The following is a 17,084-nucleotide window of genomic DNA, read 5'->3' on the forward strand; positions in this document are numbered from 1 at the left end:
CAAAGAAATGTCACAACCTCATTGCTAATCATGCAGATCAAGCAGCTACGACATGTTATTACTTAGCTGTCTAGAATAAGCCGCCAACATTGACTACGAAGAACTTGGCGCTGGTGTAAAATGTGGATGTTGGCAGTTTGGGTGAACAATTGCGAGGGGAATTTTCGGGAGGCTTGCATTAGCTTGTCTAACCACAGATACACATGAGGAGCTCAGCCCTGAGGGCATCTACTGTTTTCTTTTAATAGCAGCATCATCTCCTAATACAATCTTCTGTGTCTATCACAGGGGCTTCCAGGACCCCTTGGTCCTGCAGGGCCCCCTGGCCCCAGTGGTGAAAAGGTAAGCAGATTTTCTGTATCAGACGTTTTCAACTATTGTTTACAACTTTGGGATTCAAGAAGAATCTAACACATGCTCTTAACAGGGGGAGCCTGGCCCTAAAGGACCGCCTGGACCTCATGGATCAAGAGCAATGCCTGTAAGTCAGCTGTTAAGCTCCAAATACACGTTAATACACAAACTTGGCTATAGATTCACATTTTCATAAATATTATCCTTGGACTTTTAGGGAGCACGTGGTGAGCCTGGGCCGACGGGGGCTGTTGGCTTTCCTGGACCACCTGTAAGTTAATTCATTTAATCAATTATTAATTGTACTATGAGTTATCCTGTGTAGATTGCAAACAGAATGTCATTAATTCCTTGACGACCCAATATGGTGCAGTCCAGTAAATGAAGATAAAGTGACTGTGGGTGGCCTCATGCTATTCTTATCAATATTCAGGGTCCAGATGGTCAACCTGGTGTAAAAGGAGAACCAGGAGAGCCAGGACAGAAAGGAGATGCTGGATCTCCTGGACCCCAGGGCTTGGCTGGACCTCCAGGGCCTGTGGTAGGTGACCGAAATCTCACAAATGGAATTTGTACCCAACAAACTCCAAGACAATATCTGAAAGGTCATGCCTGGATGTGTTTTATAGGGCACGGTTGGTGTAGGTGGACCAAAGGGCGGAAGAGGAACGCAAGGTGCTCCTGTAAGTGAAGCTACTTATTAGCCATCCTTATAGTTTTTGTATGTTAAGTCTTTATTGCTTGTTGTTTTGTGCTAGAACGTTCAATCTAAAATGCTTCATTCTTCAGGGTCCAACTGGCTTTCCTGGATCTCCTGGAAGAGTTGGTCCACCAGGTGCAACTGTGAGTATCCTTTGCCATTAACACAAGAGATGAAGATTTTCTCTGCTTAAAATACAAAAAGTATAGAATTTCCTAGCCAATACATTTGTGGAACTTTGTCGTTTAGGGTCCTATTGGCCAGCCTGGGCCCGTTGGTCCTCCTGGGAAAGAAGGCCCGCCTGGTCTTCGTGGAGACCATGGACCACCAGGACGCCAAGGAGAAAGAGGCCCACCTGGGCCTGCTGGAAGCCCTGGAGACAAGGGAGACCCTGGGGAGGATGGACCAACAGTAAGCATTCCAGCAGTAGTTTAAAGAAATGCTTTATCTAAAAATGATGAGATTAAATGCTAATAAGAAATGAAGCCAGAAGGAGCCAGTTAGCGCTTCATATTATTCAATCTTGCTAACTGGTCCCCACATAATGTTATTCGTCTTGGCCTCATTAGCTTTGCGGTGAATTAGCACTTTAGCACTGCTTTTCAATAAAATGAAATGGAATAAGCACAATTATTTCATTTCTCTGAAGGGTCCTGATGGTCCACCTGGCCCCGCTGGAACAACAGGGCAAAGAGGAATTGTGGGTCTTCCCGGACAGAGAGGAGAGCGTGGAATGGCAGGGTTACCAGGGCCAGCTGTAAGTATACTGTACATTTTGGAGAATGTTAATGAGGGAAACATAAATGCAGCTGTTTTCATTGTCTTAAAGAATAAATCATCAGCGTTGGGGAAATTACTCAAAGAAACCACCCATTACAAAATTACTCATTGCTCAAACTGTAATGGAATGACCTTACTTATTACTTCCTAGAGAAAAGTAATCTGGATACTCAGTACTTTACTTTTATGTTGCTCTGTAAACACACACAAATCAATACTAACTGGAATAATGCAAGTAAAAAAAGTAAAGTAACACTATATAACATGAATTACATTACTGTACCTACCATTCCCACCATCTAGGGTAACACTGTATTTGAAGGCTACCTGCATGAGGACTTTCTAACACATGAATAAGTATTGAATTATGTACTGTATGTTGCAGCAATAGATGAGTATGAATGAACAGCTTATGGCATCAATCACAAGACAACGCAGGATGTTTTATGACGTGACTGTAGTAAAGCTGGCATTTTAAGGTGTTGACAGAAGGGTGGTAGACATCATTCCTTATGAAACACATAAAAAAACTGAACTTTGGTCATTAAAAATATTTACAACTGATAGTGTTTCTATCTAGGCCTCTGCATAGCCTTGTATGAGCTCCATCACTTGAGAAGGACTTAGTTATCAAGTGTTATCAATGAAGCAAACTGTGCATCACTTCAATTTAAGGTCCCTCACGTCAGTTCAATGTAATTTACTTCATAAAACATCCTGTCATCTAGCGATTAATAATGTAAGCTGTTCATAAATATTCAATTGTATTGTTTTAGAAATACATTATTCAATGCTTAGCCATATGTAATGAAGTCCTTATGTAGGTAGCCTTCAAATGAAGGCCCATTCTAGTTATGCTTCACTTGAAAACAGCCCAGTATACGTAGATATTATTGATATTCAATACAATTTTGCCATAGAAAACACAAGGGACTGAAAGGATTTGCAGGTCTTCCTCGCATATTTTCAATATATCTATCTTTTACAGGGCCCTCCAGGAAAACCCGGTTCACCAGGGGCTCCAGGAGACAAAGGCCCCCCTGGCCCAGTTGGAACCCCAGGTGCTAATGGACCTCGAGGCGATCCTGGTCCTGATGTAAGTTTAACAGATATTCACTTCCTAAAATGAGCTGGGATGCTCTGGTGCTTTCAAACAGCTCTCTTTTGCGATGCTTTTCTGCTTATTACACATTCATCTTGTTGGCAATTCTTCATTCAGAATAGCTTGCATTTATCTACTCTTAGGCCCCAGTCTCACCTAGCATAAACATGTGTCTTGGGTGATCATCATTATAAGTGGTCAGTGCTAAGTGCAAGAGTGAGTGGGGTCCAATACATTCCAATGACTCAAATCACCCTGAGAGGTGGTCAGGGATGCATATGATTGCATAACATTGTAGCGTGAGTAGTAAAACATCCCAGTTCAGTCCCAACAGCGATTAAGAACTGTCTCGTTAACTCCATCATCACAGCAGGGAGGAATGGAGCGAAGCAGTTTTTCTTCATCGGCTCTCCTGTCTGTTTATCAGATGCATTAGCTGGAGATGCATTCAAGATACATGGAAATGTCAGATGTAAACAGCTATAACCATAATTCGCTTGTGATAAAGTCACTTGAGATGTCTTAAAATGGATTTTAATTTTTTTTATTAGCAGTATTAAATTCTCTGATCCAGGCCTATTTTAATGGACAGGGTACTGGCTACACTAAGCCTGGTCCAGATCCAGTCTTTTCTTTCTTTTGTGATTTGTTGCTCCAGTCTGGTCCACATCTTGGAGCACTGAGGCAATTTGGGAAACAAGCAAAGTGGTTTAAATCTCTGCAAAGTGGAACTATTTTAAGGTGGAATTTAAAATGTAATGTACTCTACACTTAATAAAAACCTATTGAATATTAGCTGCCTTTAGTCAAAACTTAAACCTAAAATGTGAGCATGGAGTGATTAAGCTTCTAATCTGTTTTCTGCCCTTAAATGTAGGCATACACCATTATATTACCAAAAATTGGGTAATTTAATACACAATTCTATACGAAAACCGAAGTAATTTAAAACACTATTAAATATCAAACTGAAGTAATTTAATAAACCATTAAATACCAAAACAAGTAATTTAATAAACCATTAAATATCAAACTGAAGTAATTTAATAAACCATTAAATACCAAAACTGAAGTAATTTAATAAACCATTAAATATCAAACTGAAGTAATTTAATAAACCATTAAATACCAAAACTGAAGTAATTTAATAAACCATTAAATATCAAACTGAAGTAATTTAATAAACCATTAAATGGCAAAACTGAAGTAATTTAATAAACCATTAAATACCAAAACTGAAGTAATTTAATAAACCATTAAATACCAGAACTGAAGTAATTTAATAAACCATTAAATACCAAAACTGAAGTAATTTAATAAACCATTAAATATCAAACTGAAGTAATTTAATAAACCATTAAATGGCAAAACTGAAGTAATTTAATAAACCATTAAATACCAAAACTGAAGTAATTTAATAAACCATTAAATACCAAAACTGAAGTAATTTAATAAACCATTAAATGGCAAAACTGAAGTAATTTAATAAACCATTAAATACCAAAACTGAAGTAATTTAATAAACCATTAAATGGCAAAACTGAAGTAATTTAATAAACCATTAAATACCAGAACTGAAGTAATTTAATAAACCATTAAATACCAAACTGAAGTAATTTAATAAACCATTAAATGCCAAAACTGAAGTAATTATCATTAATAATAATCAACAAATGTAGTTCCTTTAGAGTATGGTGTTGTTGCCAAGCAACCATGGACCGCTGAATGCGGAGAAGAACGTTTGGTCGCCCATCGCTGTATATTCATTAGCTTTTTGAACTTTTTGTCATATAAAAATGAACATCGTAGAACACAAAACCTTCGCTTTATAAGTACTTTTGGTCACCAAATTACCACCAATCCAGCGGCGCCCCTCTTCTCTTTCCCCTTGAAAAGGGTTCTATATGGCACTAAAAATGGTTCTTCTGTTGTAACAAGCCTGACATCATAGAAGAACCTTTTGCGGTTCTATATAGAACAATTTTCATTTTAGTAACTATGTTACTAAAGAACCTTTGAAGAACCATTGATTTTAAGTGTGACATTTTTTACTTATCATTTGTCCATATTATCTACGAAAACACAAAAATCTGAGACCGTATTGTCCAAAACCAATATTAAGGATCATATTGAGGGGGCAGAAATGAATCGAGACATCTCTAATTATATTTTAAAAAATGCTTAATGACCACGTTAACAAATGACGCATATTTTAAGCTAATTCAAAACTGTATACCAACAAAAAATTCCAGGTAATAGCGGTTATAATAGCTTGTGGTCAACCAGTCTTATTAATAAATATATTCTTAAATGTTATAGATGCATTTGTGTGTGTTGCACAGTTGAAACTATATTATTTTTACTTTCTTGAGGTTTAAAAAAGGTATTAAAAAGCACTGAATTGCCTTTGCAGCAACCAGTATGACCAGGATCTAAGTAACAAGGTCTTTTAAAGGAGGTCATATTTGGGATTTGTTAGGATGTGTAAAGACCTGGTTCTGAGGCATTTAACTAATGGCTGAGGTAGCAAAGCACATTACGTTTTTTATGAAATATTTAATCCATACCAGATGTTCCTCTTAATTAAAACCAAAAATAATCAATGAGTTGGAAGAAAGATAACTTAATGATTAACCTGTACATGTGACTGATAGGGACCTGCTGGCTCTGACGGCCCACCAGGAAAGGAAGGAGTTATAGGCCCTCGGGTAAGATCTGAGAATTTTATACCTTTGCACAGTTCATCAGTCATACTGAGCTGAATTTTCCCATGCCTAACTTTTAAAACTATGGCTGTCTCTCTAGGGTGACCGTGGTGACCCAGGACCAGAGGGATTGATTGGGCCAAGGGGAGCGCATGGTCCTCCTGGCCCTGTGGGTGCTACTGGAGGCCCTGGAAAGAGAGGAGACCCAGTATGTATTGTGAATTTTTCAACAAAATGGGGAATAAAATCCAAATTATTTCATGCAAATTGATATTTATTTTGGGCACATCAGCCCCTATATTCATAAAAACTTTCTAAACAGGGTTCAAGAGGACCTGTAGGGCCTCCAGGTCCAGCTGGAAAGAGAGGACTTCCAGTAAGACATTCATACAATTAACCGAACTTATGGATATTTTTTCTCTATAGTAACGTTGTGCATTTATTTCCAAAATTGTCATCATTGGAAAGATAAATGAGCTGCGTTCCATCAGGTCAAACTGATCTGTTGACATATTATAGGGACCACAAGGACCTAGAGGAGATAAGGGAGAGTTGGGTGACCATGGAGAACGAGGACAGAAGGGACATAGAGGATATACAGGTTTACAGGGGCTTCCAGGACCACCTGTAAGTATCATTTCCCCCTAAACTGCTCCTGCGATAGTTCAAATGGACTGCATGGTTTTCTTATGGAGAGTCTTGAATAAAGCAATTGAATAAAGCAATTTATGCTCTGTATTTAGGGTACAACTGGTGACCAAGGACCCCCTGGCATTGTTGGGCCAAGTGGCCAAAGAGTAAGTGCTATTCTCAATTTAACTATTGTATTCAATAGCTTAGTGGATGATTAATCTACTGTATGTCATGTACAAGATGTTAAAATGACCATTTCATTTCTTGTAGGGTCCACCTGGACCAATAGGACCACCAGGTAAAGAAGGGTACATTGGACAGCCTGGACCAATGGGACCACCTGGATCACGAGGATCGAGTGGGGACACTGGACCAGAGGTATGTACATTTTGTTTCACTGCCCCTGAGACCCACATTTGAGCCAGCATGCCAGTTTATAAGGTATTACATGTGTTTCCTCCAGAAAAGTATGGATTGACCTGTTTGCACAAGATGCTGAACACGTTCTGCAGAATGTTGTACTATGTACCTTAAACCCAAAGATCCTTGACAGCCTTGACGTCTGTGGACCTATATGGAGCAGTAAAGTAGTAGAAACTCACTGTCACATTCCTGGAGCCAGTCGTAAGTGACAGTATGTGCCTTGTTAGATGGTTTTCATGCTGGAAGAGTCCAAGCAAGCGTGGATAAATTGTAGCCATGCAGGAACTTGTTCGGATACACTGTCATTCAAGCATTTTGCAATGGGTTTCAGAAGTCTCAATGTGTGCTTTCACCAAATTCTGGTCCTTTCATCATCTTGATGCTAAAGGAATCTGGCTTTGTCCAACCAGACAATTATTTTCCACTTATCGATGGTCCAGTTTTGATGCCCCCTGTCACCACTGGAAATGAGCTTTCTTGTTTTTTGCTGACCATTCTAATATTCGGTTGAACTCTGTGACCACTCGCCAGTCACAACTTATGGATTTTTTGGAGTCTGCAGTTTTTCAACCTGGCACTTTTGTCAGCATAACTGTAGAGGAACAGCCCTACATACCGATGGCTAGCAATATAAAAGACAACAGCTTCTTGGCATAGATTCTCCAAGTGCCCGGAATTGTACTGGAGAGGTGGCACAGTATTCCTCCAAGAGGTACTTTTTCAGGTGGTATTTTGGTGATGGTGATGGTGCTCACATGGTTCAAAGTCTCCCATAGGTGTTAAGCTGGCTGAGATCAGATGACTGCACAGGGTTAGCATGTGGTTTAAAACCTTTTATGGATTCTCGTTAAAACATTCAGTGACCCCTTGCGCCCTGCAAACGCGAGCATTATCATCTTGAAGCAAGCCGCTCTCATCAGAAATGTTTCATCACAGGATAAACGTGATCAATCAGACTATTGATTTGCAGTGACCTGTACCTGTAAGGAGACAAGTGGACACAAAACCTGCCAACAAAATGCTCCCCACAGCATAACAGAGCCAACAGACCCCTTAACTGTATGGGGTCAAGTATTCAGACCTGTATGTCATACACTCACTCATTTGTGGAAAACACGGTAAAGTTTGACTGGTCTGATCAGATCTTATGTTCCTACACCTTCCTATGGATTTTACTCTACTGAATTCTAGAATGTGCATTCATCTTTGTAGTGAGTGCTTTATGGACTGCAGTCCTACTTTAATATCTAATCTCTCTGGCTACTACGCATGTTACCAGGTTGAAGTGGCACAAATCAGATTTTTATGCCCTAATGTAACTCAGATTTGATGTTTTCAGGGCTGTGTGGACACACAAATCGGACCTGAGCCACTTTCATATGTGGTCCTAGATCGGATACGTATCTGATCCGTGGCCATGTGACCTTTTCCCACTGCGCTTGCGCCATCATTCAGCGTTACCATGGCAGCAGCGCTGAACAGAAGTTAAAGCCTGTAATCCCTGGAAAAGCAACACATTTTACCTTTTCTCCTCCGTCTGGCTCTAATAATGAAGCTGAGAGCTGATCAGAGTTAATTATCTTCTCAGCGAAGCTCGTTCTGCTCGTTAGTTTGTGCTCGTGATGAACGCGATTCATTTGCGTGACGTTACTGAGCAGGATGAGCTCATGTGAGTCATTTCAGGACACCAGTTCAACTACAGATTTGAGCTTACTTACCTGAACCAGTGTGAACCATCGATTCAAAGAGACCAGATTTGAGCAACGAGGCTTGCAATGTGGACACAGCACCTGAGTACTTGTAGATGGAGTGAACCTGCTGACTCAGACTGATCAACAGTCTCAGTCACCTGCTCCTTGTTTTTCCTTACATATCACACTAATGCACAAGCATCACAGTCATTGAACGTACACTTTCTCCCACAAAGTCGAGCCCTACTGACTGATGGTTTTCCCACAGATCTCAATGCAGTCACTTTAGTCACTGTTCTTGTTACTCTGACCAGTTTGGCAGGCTTTGCGACTGAAGCTCCTGCCATCCGTACCCCAAAAAATGATCCCTCTTTCAAAGTCACTTAGATCTTTTGCTCTTGCCGTCTTGATCTCAAACCTAAGCATTCTTAGACATGCCACAAACTGGGTGGAAGTTAACTGCTTAGCCATGGTGTATCATGCAGGACGGCCCTCTCAAATCATCTGTTTCTCCACTCATTTTTTCAGGTTTTCTTTTCCTTACGTCTATGCTAAGATGTACTGTCTTTTAGTTTCATTATAAAGGACTCTCTTTTTAATTCTTCTACAAACAGGGACCTCCCGGAGAACCGGGTCCTCCAGGTCTACCTGGCTCCCCTGGACCCCCAACTGCTGCTATGGATGACTTGTTTGGAGGCCCTCAGGATTATGACGCTGGACCTCCTCCTCCCGAATTCCCGGAGGATGAAGCTCTGCCCAAGTCTAATTCTACAGAATTGTTCCAAGCTGACCCAGGAGTCCAGGCCACCTTGAAGTCTCTTAGCAGCCAGATTGAGAGCATGCGCAGCCCTGATGGCAGTAAGAAACACCCTGCCAGAACCTGTGAGGACCTGAAGCAGTGCTATCCCCTGAAAAAGAGTGGTAAGCCAATCACGTATACCAGTCTTTGCTTAGTCAGTGTTAAATGATATTTTAATCAATAGATTCTGATGCTTTACTCCACTGCAAGCAATCTGTGATGAAATTGAAAAAGGTACCTGCATTTGATGTTTTGACGCCTCATCTGACCACAGGTGAATACTGGGTAGATCCAAACCAAGGCAGTTCAGAGGACGCCATTAAGGTATACTGTAACATGGATACTGGAGAAACCTGCATCTCAGCCAACCCCTCCAGCATACCACGCAAAACATGGTGGAGTTCTCCAGGAAATAAACCCGTATGGTTTGGCACCATGACTGGTGGAACTTACGTGAGTACAATTCACAGAAATCATAAGTGTATGGCTTAAATATCAAGTACAGCAGCTCTAGTATCATTTACAGCAGGGCTACTCAAAGTGTGGCCTGTGAGGACATTCGATTTGGCACGCCAGAAAGTTGGCCTAGCCTCACCCCACTCGCTCACCCAATAAGGGAACAAATATATTTTTATACTACAAATATATTGCATATTTTTCTATTTAGATATTATATAACTAAATTCTACTCCTTTTAATATATTTTTTAAGGATTCTACCAAAACAACATTGTTTGGACCTCAGCCCATCAGCAATACTGCACTTTGGCAATAAGTCTGGGCACCCACAGATATATAGGGTCATGCTATATGGTGTCATTTGCAAAAGCACACCCCTGGTCAAATGACCTGTTTTGTTGAATTTCTGAGTGATAATACGTTATCACATCCTCTACAGAGCATACACTTTAATATGGCATTTTTCTGTAAGTTTGCCCGTTTGCTTCTTGTAAAGCAAGAGTCCTGAGAATCTTGAACTGCTGATAAGCTCAGCCTCGTACAGCGGAGTGTTCCGGCCCTGTAGCAGGATATTTATAGTGCCTTTCCAATTACTCTGTGACATTGCAGCAGACGGCCCCCTATTAGCATATTAACTTAATTGAAGTACTGAAGAAAAAAATAATAATTGCAAACTCTGTTTGGCTTGACTTTGATAATCAAAGCTAGATGAGCAAATTTCGGTCCATCAACTGCCGTCTAAACCTGATGCTCAAATCAGTTTGAAAAATAAAATTTTTTTGAAAGGCTACTGTAATGACAATAAGACCCATTTAGAATTTGTATGAATTTACATCATTTTCCTGTTGTGATATTATATATAATTTGTTACATACCTTTAAGTATTTTACCAAAATATATACTGTAACATAATGCAATGTTTTTTGGTCCTTGGCCCACCAGCGCTACTCACTTTGGCAAAAAGTTTGGGCACCCCTGGTCAAATGATGTTAACACATCCTCTATAGAGAACACAAACACACTTGCATCTTTTCTGCAGTTTTTAATGCACAATTTCTATTTGTATGCTTTACATGAATGTATACTTTGAGTTTAATATGTAAAAAATAAAATCAAAATAAAACATTAATTGTGCATTGAAGTTATTTTTTTCACTTTAAAGTTAGAACAAAATTAACAGAATGTATAAAATGAAATGTACCAAATTGTAATCTGACCAGGAGCACCCAAACTTTTAAATATTGCAAAATGTATGAACTTTTCAATTATATACGTTTTTCTGTAAATTTAGTAAAAAGTACTGGCCTGTATTTTGTCACTTTCAGAACAAAACCCTGTAAAGGAAAGAAATGTTCTTAAACTTTTATTGGAAATGAACTGAGAAATCATTTATTCCCATCTCATTCCCATTAACCCAGTCACGAACAGGGCAGCTGGCATTTTCACCAACAAAAACAGAGCTACACAGTTTTGTCCTGTCAGTGACAAAGATGAAAGGATGACAATGACGAGTAAATAAGTCTGACATAAGGCCTTGTGTTTGTTCAGTTCACCTACGGAAACAAAGACCAACCAGCCAACTCGGTCACAGTCCAGATGACCTTCATCCGCCTGCTTTCAAAGGAGGCCTCGCAAACCATCACTTACCACTGCAAGAACACAGTGGGCTACAAAGATGAAGCAACCGGAAACCTGAAGAAAGCAGTCGTTCTCAAGGCCTCCAATGATCTCGAGCTCAAAGCTGAGGGAAACAACCGCTTCAGATACACTGTGCTGGAGGACAGCTGCTCTGTAAGTCTTTCTTCTCTTCTTCATCACGGTGTAGGAAAAGGAACATTACTCCTAAATTCCTCTTCAGTTAGTGGCTATATCGAAACATCAAGCCCTGCGTGATACATTATTGATGTTGATTAAGTTTAGACAATTCTGAATCAATTTACTCGAGAAGTATTCAGTGCCTAAGTTTTCACCCCGACTCAATCTGCCGGTGTGCATCTAAAATGAAGTCTCTCTCTTTCTCCCCTCACAGCAAGCGAACGGTAAATGGGGTAAGACCGTTTTTGAATACAGGACACAGAAAACGGCGAGGTTACCCATTGTGGATATTGCCCCTGTGGACATTGGTGGTCCAAATCAGGAGTTTGGCATCGACATTGGGCCTGTTTGCTTCTTGTAAAGCAGACAGAGGAGATGCATTGAAGAGAATCCTGAGACTCTTGAACTGCTGACAAGCTCAGCCTTGTACATACAAGTACAGCGGACTGTTCCGGCCCTGTAATCAGGATATTTATTGTGCCTTTCCGATCACTTCGTGACATTGCAGCAGACGCTCCCCTATTAGAATATTTCTGAATTGAAATATTGAAAGAAAAAAAAAGAATGGCAATCTCTGTTTGGCTTGACTACGATAACCAAAGCTTCAATAGCCAATTACGGTCTATCAACTGCTGTCTGAAATTGTGATGTTCACTCTACCAGTTTGAGAAATAAAAGTTTGAAAGGCTACTGTAACAACACTAAGACCCATTTAGAAATTGTAGGAATTTACATATTTTTATATTGTGATACTTTTTTTTTAAATTTGTTTTCCAAAACAAAACATATGGTGCTACAGAGGAAACTTCGGCCTTCTGGCGCGAGACGTTTCTGTGGATAAAAAAAAAACGATGGTGTTTCTACAAAAATGATATCTATTCTGTTACATATGTATGATGTTTGAATGCAACTGACCATTAAAACTGAATACATTGATTCATTAGCGTAAGCTACCTCGTCTCTATGAACTGGGAGAACTGGGACTTCTCCCAGATCCAGGTACAGCACAGGGTGAGGGAATGCAAATAAAATCTCTCCAACACTGATGACAACACTAACTCAGTGTCTCATTAAAAAGGTGCATCGTTTCCTTATTTTGTTATTTTAATCACATACATGACGCCTAATGCATGGCATACTTATGTAGTACTTTCATGGGTTATAGCTGCTGTAGATAAGCATGTACTTGGTTCGAATTCCAAAAGGATCCATTGCGAATTCAAGGCCAAAATTCGATGCGTATTACTGGATCATATAGGCAGATTGGGCATGCTTTTTTTCTGTTAGGTAAAATCGTACGTACGAGTAAGCCATGATAACTCTAACTATCAAGTAGCTATAGTTTCTGAAGCATGTTACACTTTACCAGCCTTGCACAAGACCAAAGTCTTTAAACGCCTGTTGCGAAACCGGCTGGAAAGACGTTTTAATGTATTTTGCTTTGCAAATTAAAACATATACATGGTGATTCCTGTTTCCCTTTTTGTTGTCAATGAAGAGCATTTTGCTTGACACTTTCAAGCTTGTTTCAATTACCCATATTTGTTCCTTCCTTCTTTTGATGCATGAAATATTCCTTAGTAGAAATAAAGTAATGAATGTACATTAATATGACTGAAGCGTTTGGTACCTATTTAAACACTGCTGTTTCTGTATTGTAATATACTTAGATTAAGGTTGTTTACTAACATTGCTGATGAGCTTTGTAATTTGCAAAAGATCAGCAGTGAAACTTTTCCACTCTATAGCTTTCTATTGTATTTCTGACCCTCCAGTGTCTTAGTATTATACTTCTGTAAAATCTGAAATTATGACAATATGTAACCGTGTGAATATGATTTTTTTAATGTGTGACACTCAGAAAGAGCAAATGATGATGGGATAATCACACAAACAAGCTCTGAAGACCAAAAGCCTTTTATAAATCGGACCACAGCAACTTAACTCTTGTTCGGAAACTCCAGGATGACCAGGCCGGATCTCCACTGGTCCTGCTATTGTGTCCCGAAGACGGGTGGAAGAGGAGTTCATGGGGACACAAGTGACGTTCACTACCACCATGCATAAGAAATGCTCCAGGAAAGTCTAGAGTCCAGAGAAGCCGGAAGACCCTGTTGAAATGACTCCAAATTAGGCTAAGAAGTTAGACCTATAAAATCTTGCGAGAACAACAGCAACAATTATTAACACAAGAAGTACAAACTCAGGAAAACTGGTTTGAAATACTGAGTCCTTTTTGTTCAACTGTATCAATTACTTTTGTCATACATCATAATAAACCACTCAAACTCAGCAACATCTGCACTGTCTTTCTAACTACACGTGAAGTGTGTGGCACTAAGATTTTCTAAATGAAAATTAGTGCACATGCTCTACAGAGAACAAACTCCTGCACATTTCAAAGAACAATTACGGAGCCCCGCTAGTGACATCCTGTATAAATAAACATAATGCATGGCCACGACTTAGTAAGGCATGGGAAAGAGATGATAAAGTCGAGGCCACGACTTGGTAAAGAGTCGGAACAAGATCCTAATGCATGGCCATGACTTGGTAAGCCGCGATCTCATTCGCACACCTTACTGAGGCCATGGCATTAGGATCTCGTTCCCATGTGTTAATAAGGCGTCACCACGCATTATTATTATTTTATACAGTATGTCACCACCGGGGCGGTGTAAAAATAATTACTATTTATTTAAATTTGAATAGATAATATATAAAATTCCTTTTATCTGAATTTAAAGCTACACTGTGTAAGTTTTGGGGATTTGGAGACCTCTCTGGTGGAAACGTGTAATTGCATGCAATATTCTGAAGAATATTTTGTAATGTGGGTTGTGCTTTGGCCCCCCTTTGCGAGTGCATTGAAAGAGAATTCAAAGAGGACTCACTCAAAACTTGGTGAAGGGCGTCTTCAGAGGATGAGAGTGAATTATCTACCATTGTCATCACATCCTCATCACTGTAACGTTGATTTTGCAGACCTAAACATTAAGCCAGGCCTTTTTTTTTCGAGTCTGTGTGACATTATCAGGTAAAGACGTATGACGTTACCCAAAAAAACTCCTGACCCGATGCATCTGACTTTAAATGACGGTTTGAGGATTTACAGAGCGACTCGCAGAAGTGCAGGCTTACCATAATTAGCCTGTTATTATTCTCAGTAATGCAGCTTCTTTCAGTTTTAATGAAAATATCTCACGGAGTGCAGCTTTAACATACTGGTTAGAATGAAGGCCTGTGAAGCTATGGCACATTTCACATTTTTTATTTTATATTTTTTTTTACCTGCAAGATGGAAAACTCAGCAGATAAATAGACATTGTGCTCTAGAATTTGTAGAACAATGTCATGTTCCAGTGTGTTCTCTGTAGAGGATGTATTCACTTACTTACACTTAGAAAATCAACAAAACATTTTGACCAAGCGTGTTCAAACTTTTGCATATGACTATCATTCCTTTTATTTACATGTTCAACAAGACATGCGAAGCCAGTAACAGACAACAAGGAGATCGCATAGTACTGTCTTTAATGACTACAACAGCAAAGGCTAAAATACTGCATACAAAGTAAAAGACCAAGTAAATAACATATGGACAGAGTTTTTTTTCCCCCCCAAAGTGCTTTCTGGTGCAAGAATATACTAAAATATATAATACCAAATTAAAATGCAATACAAGTACACATTATTATGCAAATAATCCAGCTATGCAGTTATAAAACCATCAAAAATATTGATGTCCAGTTAAGAAAATATTACAATGAATCCATTGCAGTAAACAAGAAAACAAAACCGTGATCTTTCTCGTGGTCTACTCTAGTAAAAGAACGGCGCGATTCCAGTATTATGTGTGTTAATGCATTAGTTTGACGTTTCTAAAGTAAAAGTAACTCTGCATGCCATGATACGATGGACGTTTGTCTGGTGTGATAACGACATAAAGGCAGATTAGATGTGGACACGGCGAGTTCAGGAAAACTAACGGTGATGTGTGTGAAACCTTCACCACAGGGTGTACCATTGGTAGGACTATCTACATCCTCAAGTGCCTGCACACGCCTCAAAAGTACGTCGTTACAGTTCTTACAAAAATAGTGATCTAGCATTCTGATTTGAATATACCCTTTTTTGTAAACCAAATTCAAATGCAAAGACATAGAAATCTCAACATTGACATCTTGACTGTAGACCCAAGTTTGGCACTTTAATACAAATGGGCTGACAGTTATGTAACAAAAAGGTCTTCTTGGCATTAGCAGCGACCGTCGAGTGGATCGAGGGAGAAGACCGTGCCCTCCACTGTTAGTCCCATTTTGAACCCCTCCTGAAAAACAGACAGGAATGAAAAGAGGAACAGTTAAAGTGTCTGCATGCACAAAAACTCTCAAGCATCATTTTTTTGGAAATGAGGCAAGCAGTATCAATGATAAACACAATAATTAAAACGTGCATACAAATAAACCGAAAACCTCACAAGCAGCCAAAAAAATTCAGAACTCTATACAGATCTATACAGTACTATGAAACTGAGAGACCATTTCATTTGTTTGTTTTCTAGTCCCAAACAGCCATTGAGTCCATTCATTTTTCAGCATCAAGAAAAAAAAACAAATTTAACAGACTTTACACAGAAGCCTTTTCAGTATTGTCCACTCTTCACCTTCTTTACAGCTTCCTTTCTTTTCAGAAGACACACTTTCAGTTTCTCAAAGAAACTTGCAGGGACATTTTCCACACTTTCAAAGTTCAGTCTTAGAAGTTGGTTTTGCATTTTCTGTTTTTGACAACCCAAGTAATCATTGAATTATAAGCTGCACTTATTTTATTGTACTGCACTCTGTATTGTAGTTTATTGTGTTGTATCCTATTGTTATTGTATTGCATTGAATGGCTCAGAGTTCTGCGTTCAACTCTGGTTCTTTTTCTCTTGGTGTCCGCAGTGACTTTTTGTCTCTAGCAGTATCTGAGCTCAGGACTGTCTTTTTCTCTAAGCTATTGGTAACTAGCAAAGATACTTTCTCTAGATTGACAAAGAACTTCTTGTAAGTCGCTCTGGATAAGAGCGTCTGCTAAATGCTGTAAATGTAAATGTAATTAATCCAAACCCATTCAACGATGTTTAGGTCTGGACCCTGGAGTGGGCAGTCCATTGTTCTGACAACACCAGCAGCTTCTTTGTTTGATTTGCAAATAACTGTCTTTCTTTTTGGTTCCTGTGGTGCAAGCGGACCTGATGTTTTCAGATCTGGAGCAGCTTGATTTTCTCCTCTCTCTCAAAGATGAAAGCGCTGTTTATCTGATGGCGGCAGTTTGGTGTTTACCAGGTCTTGCATGGTCGTTATGAGATTTTCTTGAAATCATTGTTCGAATATTCCTTTATATCCCTTCAGCGGAAATGGATTATATTGTCTCTAACGACGTTCATTAGGCAGCTAAGGCAAGTCTGGGTAGTTGTTAGTGTGAATATTGTGTTTTTGAAGGGGCGTGTTTACATGTACTTAATAATCTGAAAACTGCCGAAAATCAGATTTAGTTAGTAATCCAATCAATAAATTTAAATGCACTCGAGTAACCAGATAATAGGCAACTCTACATGAGTCAGACAGTAATCAGATTTC

The 17,084-nt window shown here is 39.3% G+C and overlaps 2 protein-coding genes across 10 annotated transcripts in view; one reads left to right on the forward strand and one right to left on the reverse strand.

Moving 5' to 3' along the window:
• The window catches only part of col5a2a (collagen, type V, alpha 2a), a 64,925-nt gene extending 51,173 nt beyond the window's left edge, over nucleotides 1–13,752 (forward strand). Inside the window, exons 36-54 of the mRNA XM_017710616.2 lie at nucleotides 289–342; nucleotides 428–481; nucleotides 572–625; nucleotides 788–895; nucleotides 984–1,037; nucleotides 1,144–1,197; nucleotides 1,304–1,465; nucleotides 1,704–1,811; nucleotides 2,823–2,930; nucleotides 5,591–5,644; nucleotides 5,742–5,849; nucleotides 5,964–6,017; nucleotides 6,161–6,268; nucleotides 6,385–6,438; nucleotides 6,545–6,652; nucleotides 9,003–9,309; nucleotides 9,462–9,640; nucleotides 11,194–11,436; nucleotides 11,675–13,752. Of these exons, the coding sequence (XP_017566105.1) occupies nucleotides 289–342; nucleotides 428–481; nucleotides 572–625; nucleotides 788–895; nucleotides 984–1,037; nucleotides 1,144–1,197; nucleotides 1,304–1,465; nucleotides 1,704–1,811; nucleotides 2,823–2,930; nucleotides 5,591–5,644; nucleotides 5,742–5,849; nucleotides 5,964–6,017; nucleotides 6,161–6,268; nucleotides 6,385–6,438; nucleotides 6,545–6,652; nucleotides 9,003–9,309; nucleotides 9,462–9,640; nucleotides 11,194–11,436; nucleotides 11,675–11,821 (2,118 nt within the window). The 3' untranslated portion in view covers nucleotides 11,822–13,752. The remainder of the gene's footprint in view (nucleotides 1–288; nucleotides 343–427; nucleotides 482–571; nucleotides 626–787; nucleotides 896–983; nucleotides 1,038–1,143; nucleotides 1,198–1,303; nucleotides 1,466–1,703; nucleotides 1,812–2,822; nucleotides 2,931–5,590; nucleotides 5,645–5,741; nucleotides 5,850–5,963; nucleotides 6,018–6,160; nucleotides 6,269–6,384; nucleotides 6,439–6,544; nucleotides 6,653–9,002; nucleotides 9,310–9,461; nucleotides 9,641–11,193; nucleotides 11,437–11,674) is intronic.
• Nucleotides 13,753–14,894: 1,142 nt separating this feature from the next.
• gulp1a (GULP PTB domain containing engulfment adaptor 1a) overlaps nucleotides 14,895–17,084 on the reverse strand; it is a 165,861-nt gene continuing 163,671 nt past the window's right edge. For 5 of the 9 annotated variants that reach the window (XM_037539262.1, XM_017710617.2, XM_017710623.2 and 2 more), the window contains one exon: nucleotides 14,895–15,790. Coding sequence is in view for 8 of the 9 variants with exons in the window: in XM_017710617.2 (XP_017566106.1) it covers nucleotides 15,719–15,790 (72 nt within the window). In the remaining variant the exon portion in view is untranslated. The remainder of the gene's footprint in view (nucleotides 15,791–17,084) is intronic. The other 4 variants (XM_017710619.2, XM_017710618.2, XM_017710620.2 and 1 more) reach the window with 1 other exon arrangement.

This window comes from Pygocentrus nattereri, chromosome 6 (genome assembly GCF_015220715.1).
Source record: "Pygocentrus nattereri isolate fPygNat1 chromosome 6, fPygNat1.pri, whole genome shotgun sequence".
Classification (NCBI taxonomy): Eukaryota; Metazoa; Chordata; class Actinopteri; order Characiformes; family Serrasalmidae; genus Pygocentrus; species Pygocentrus nattereri.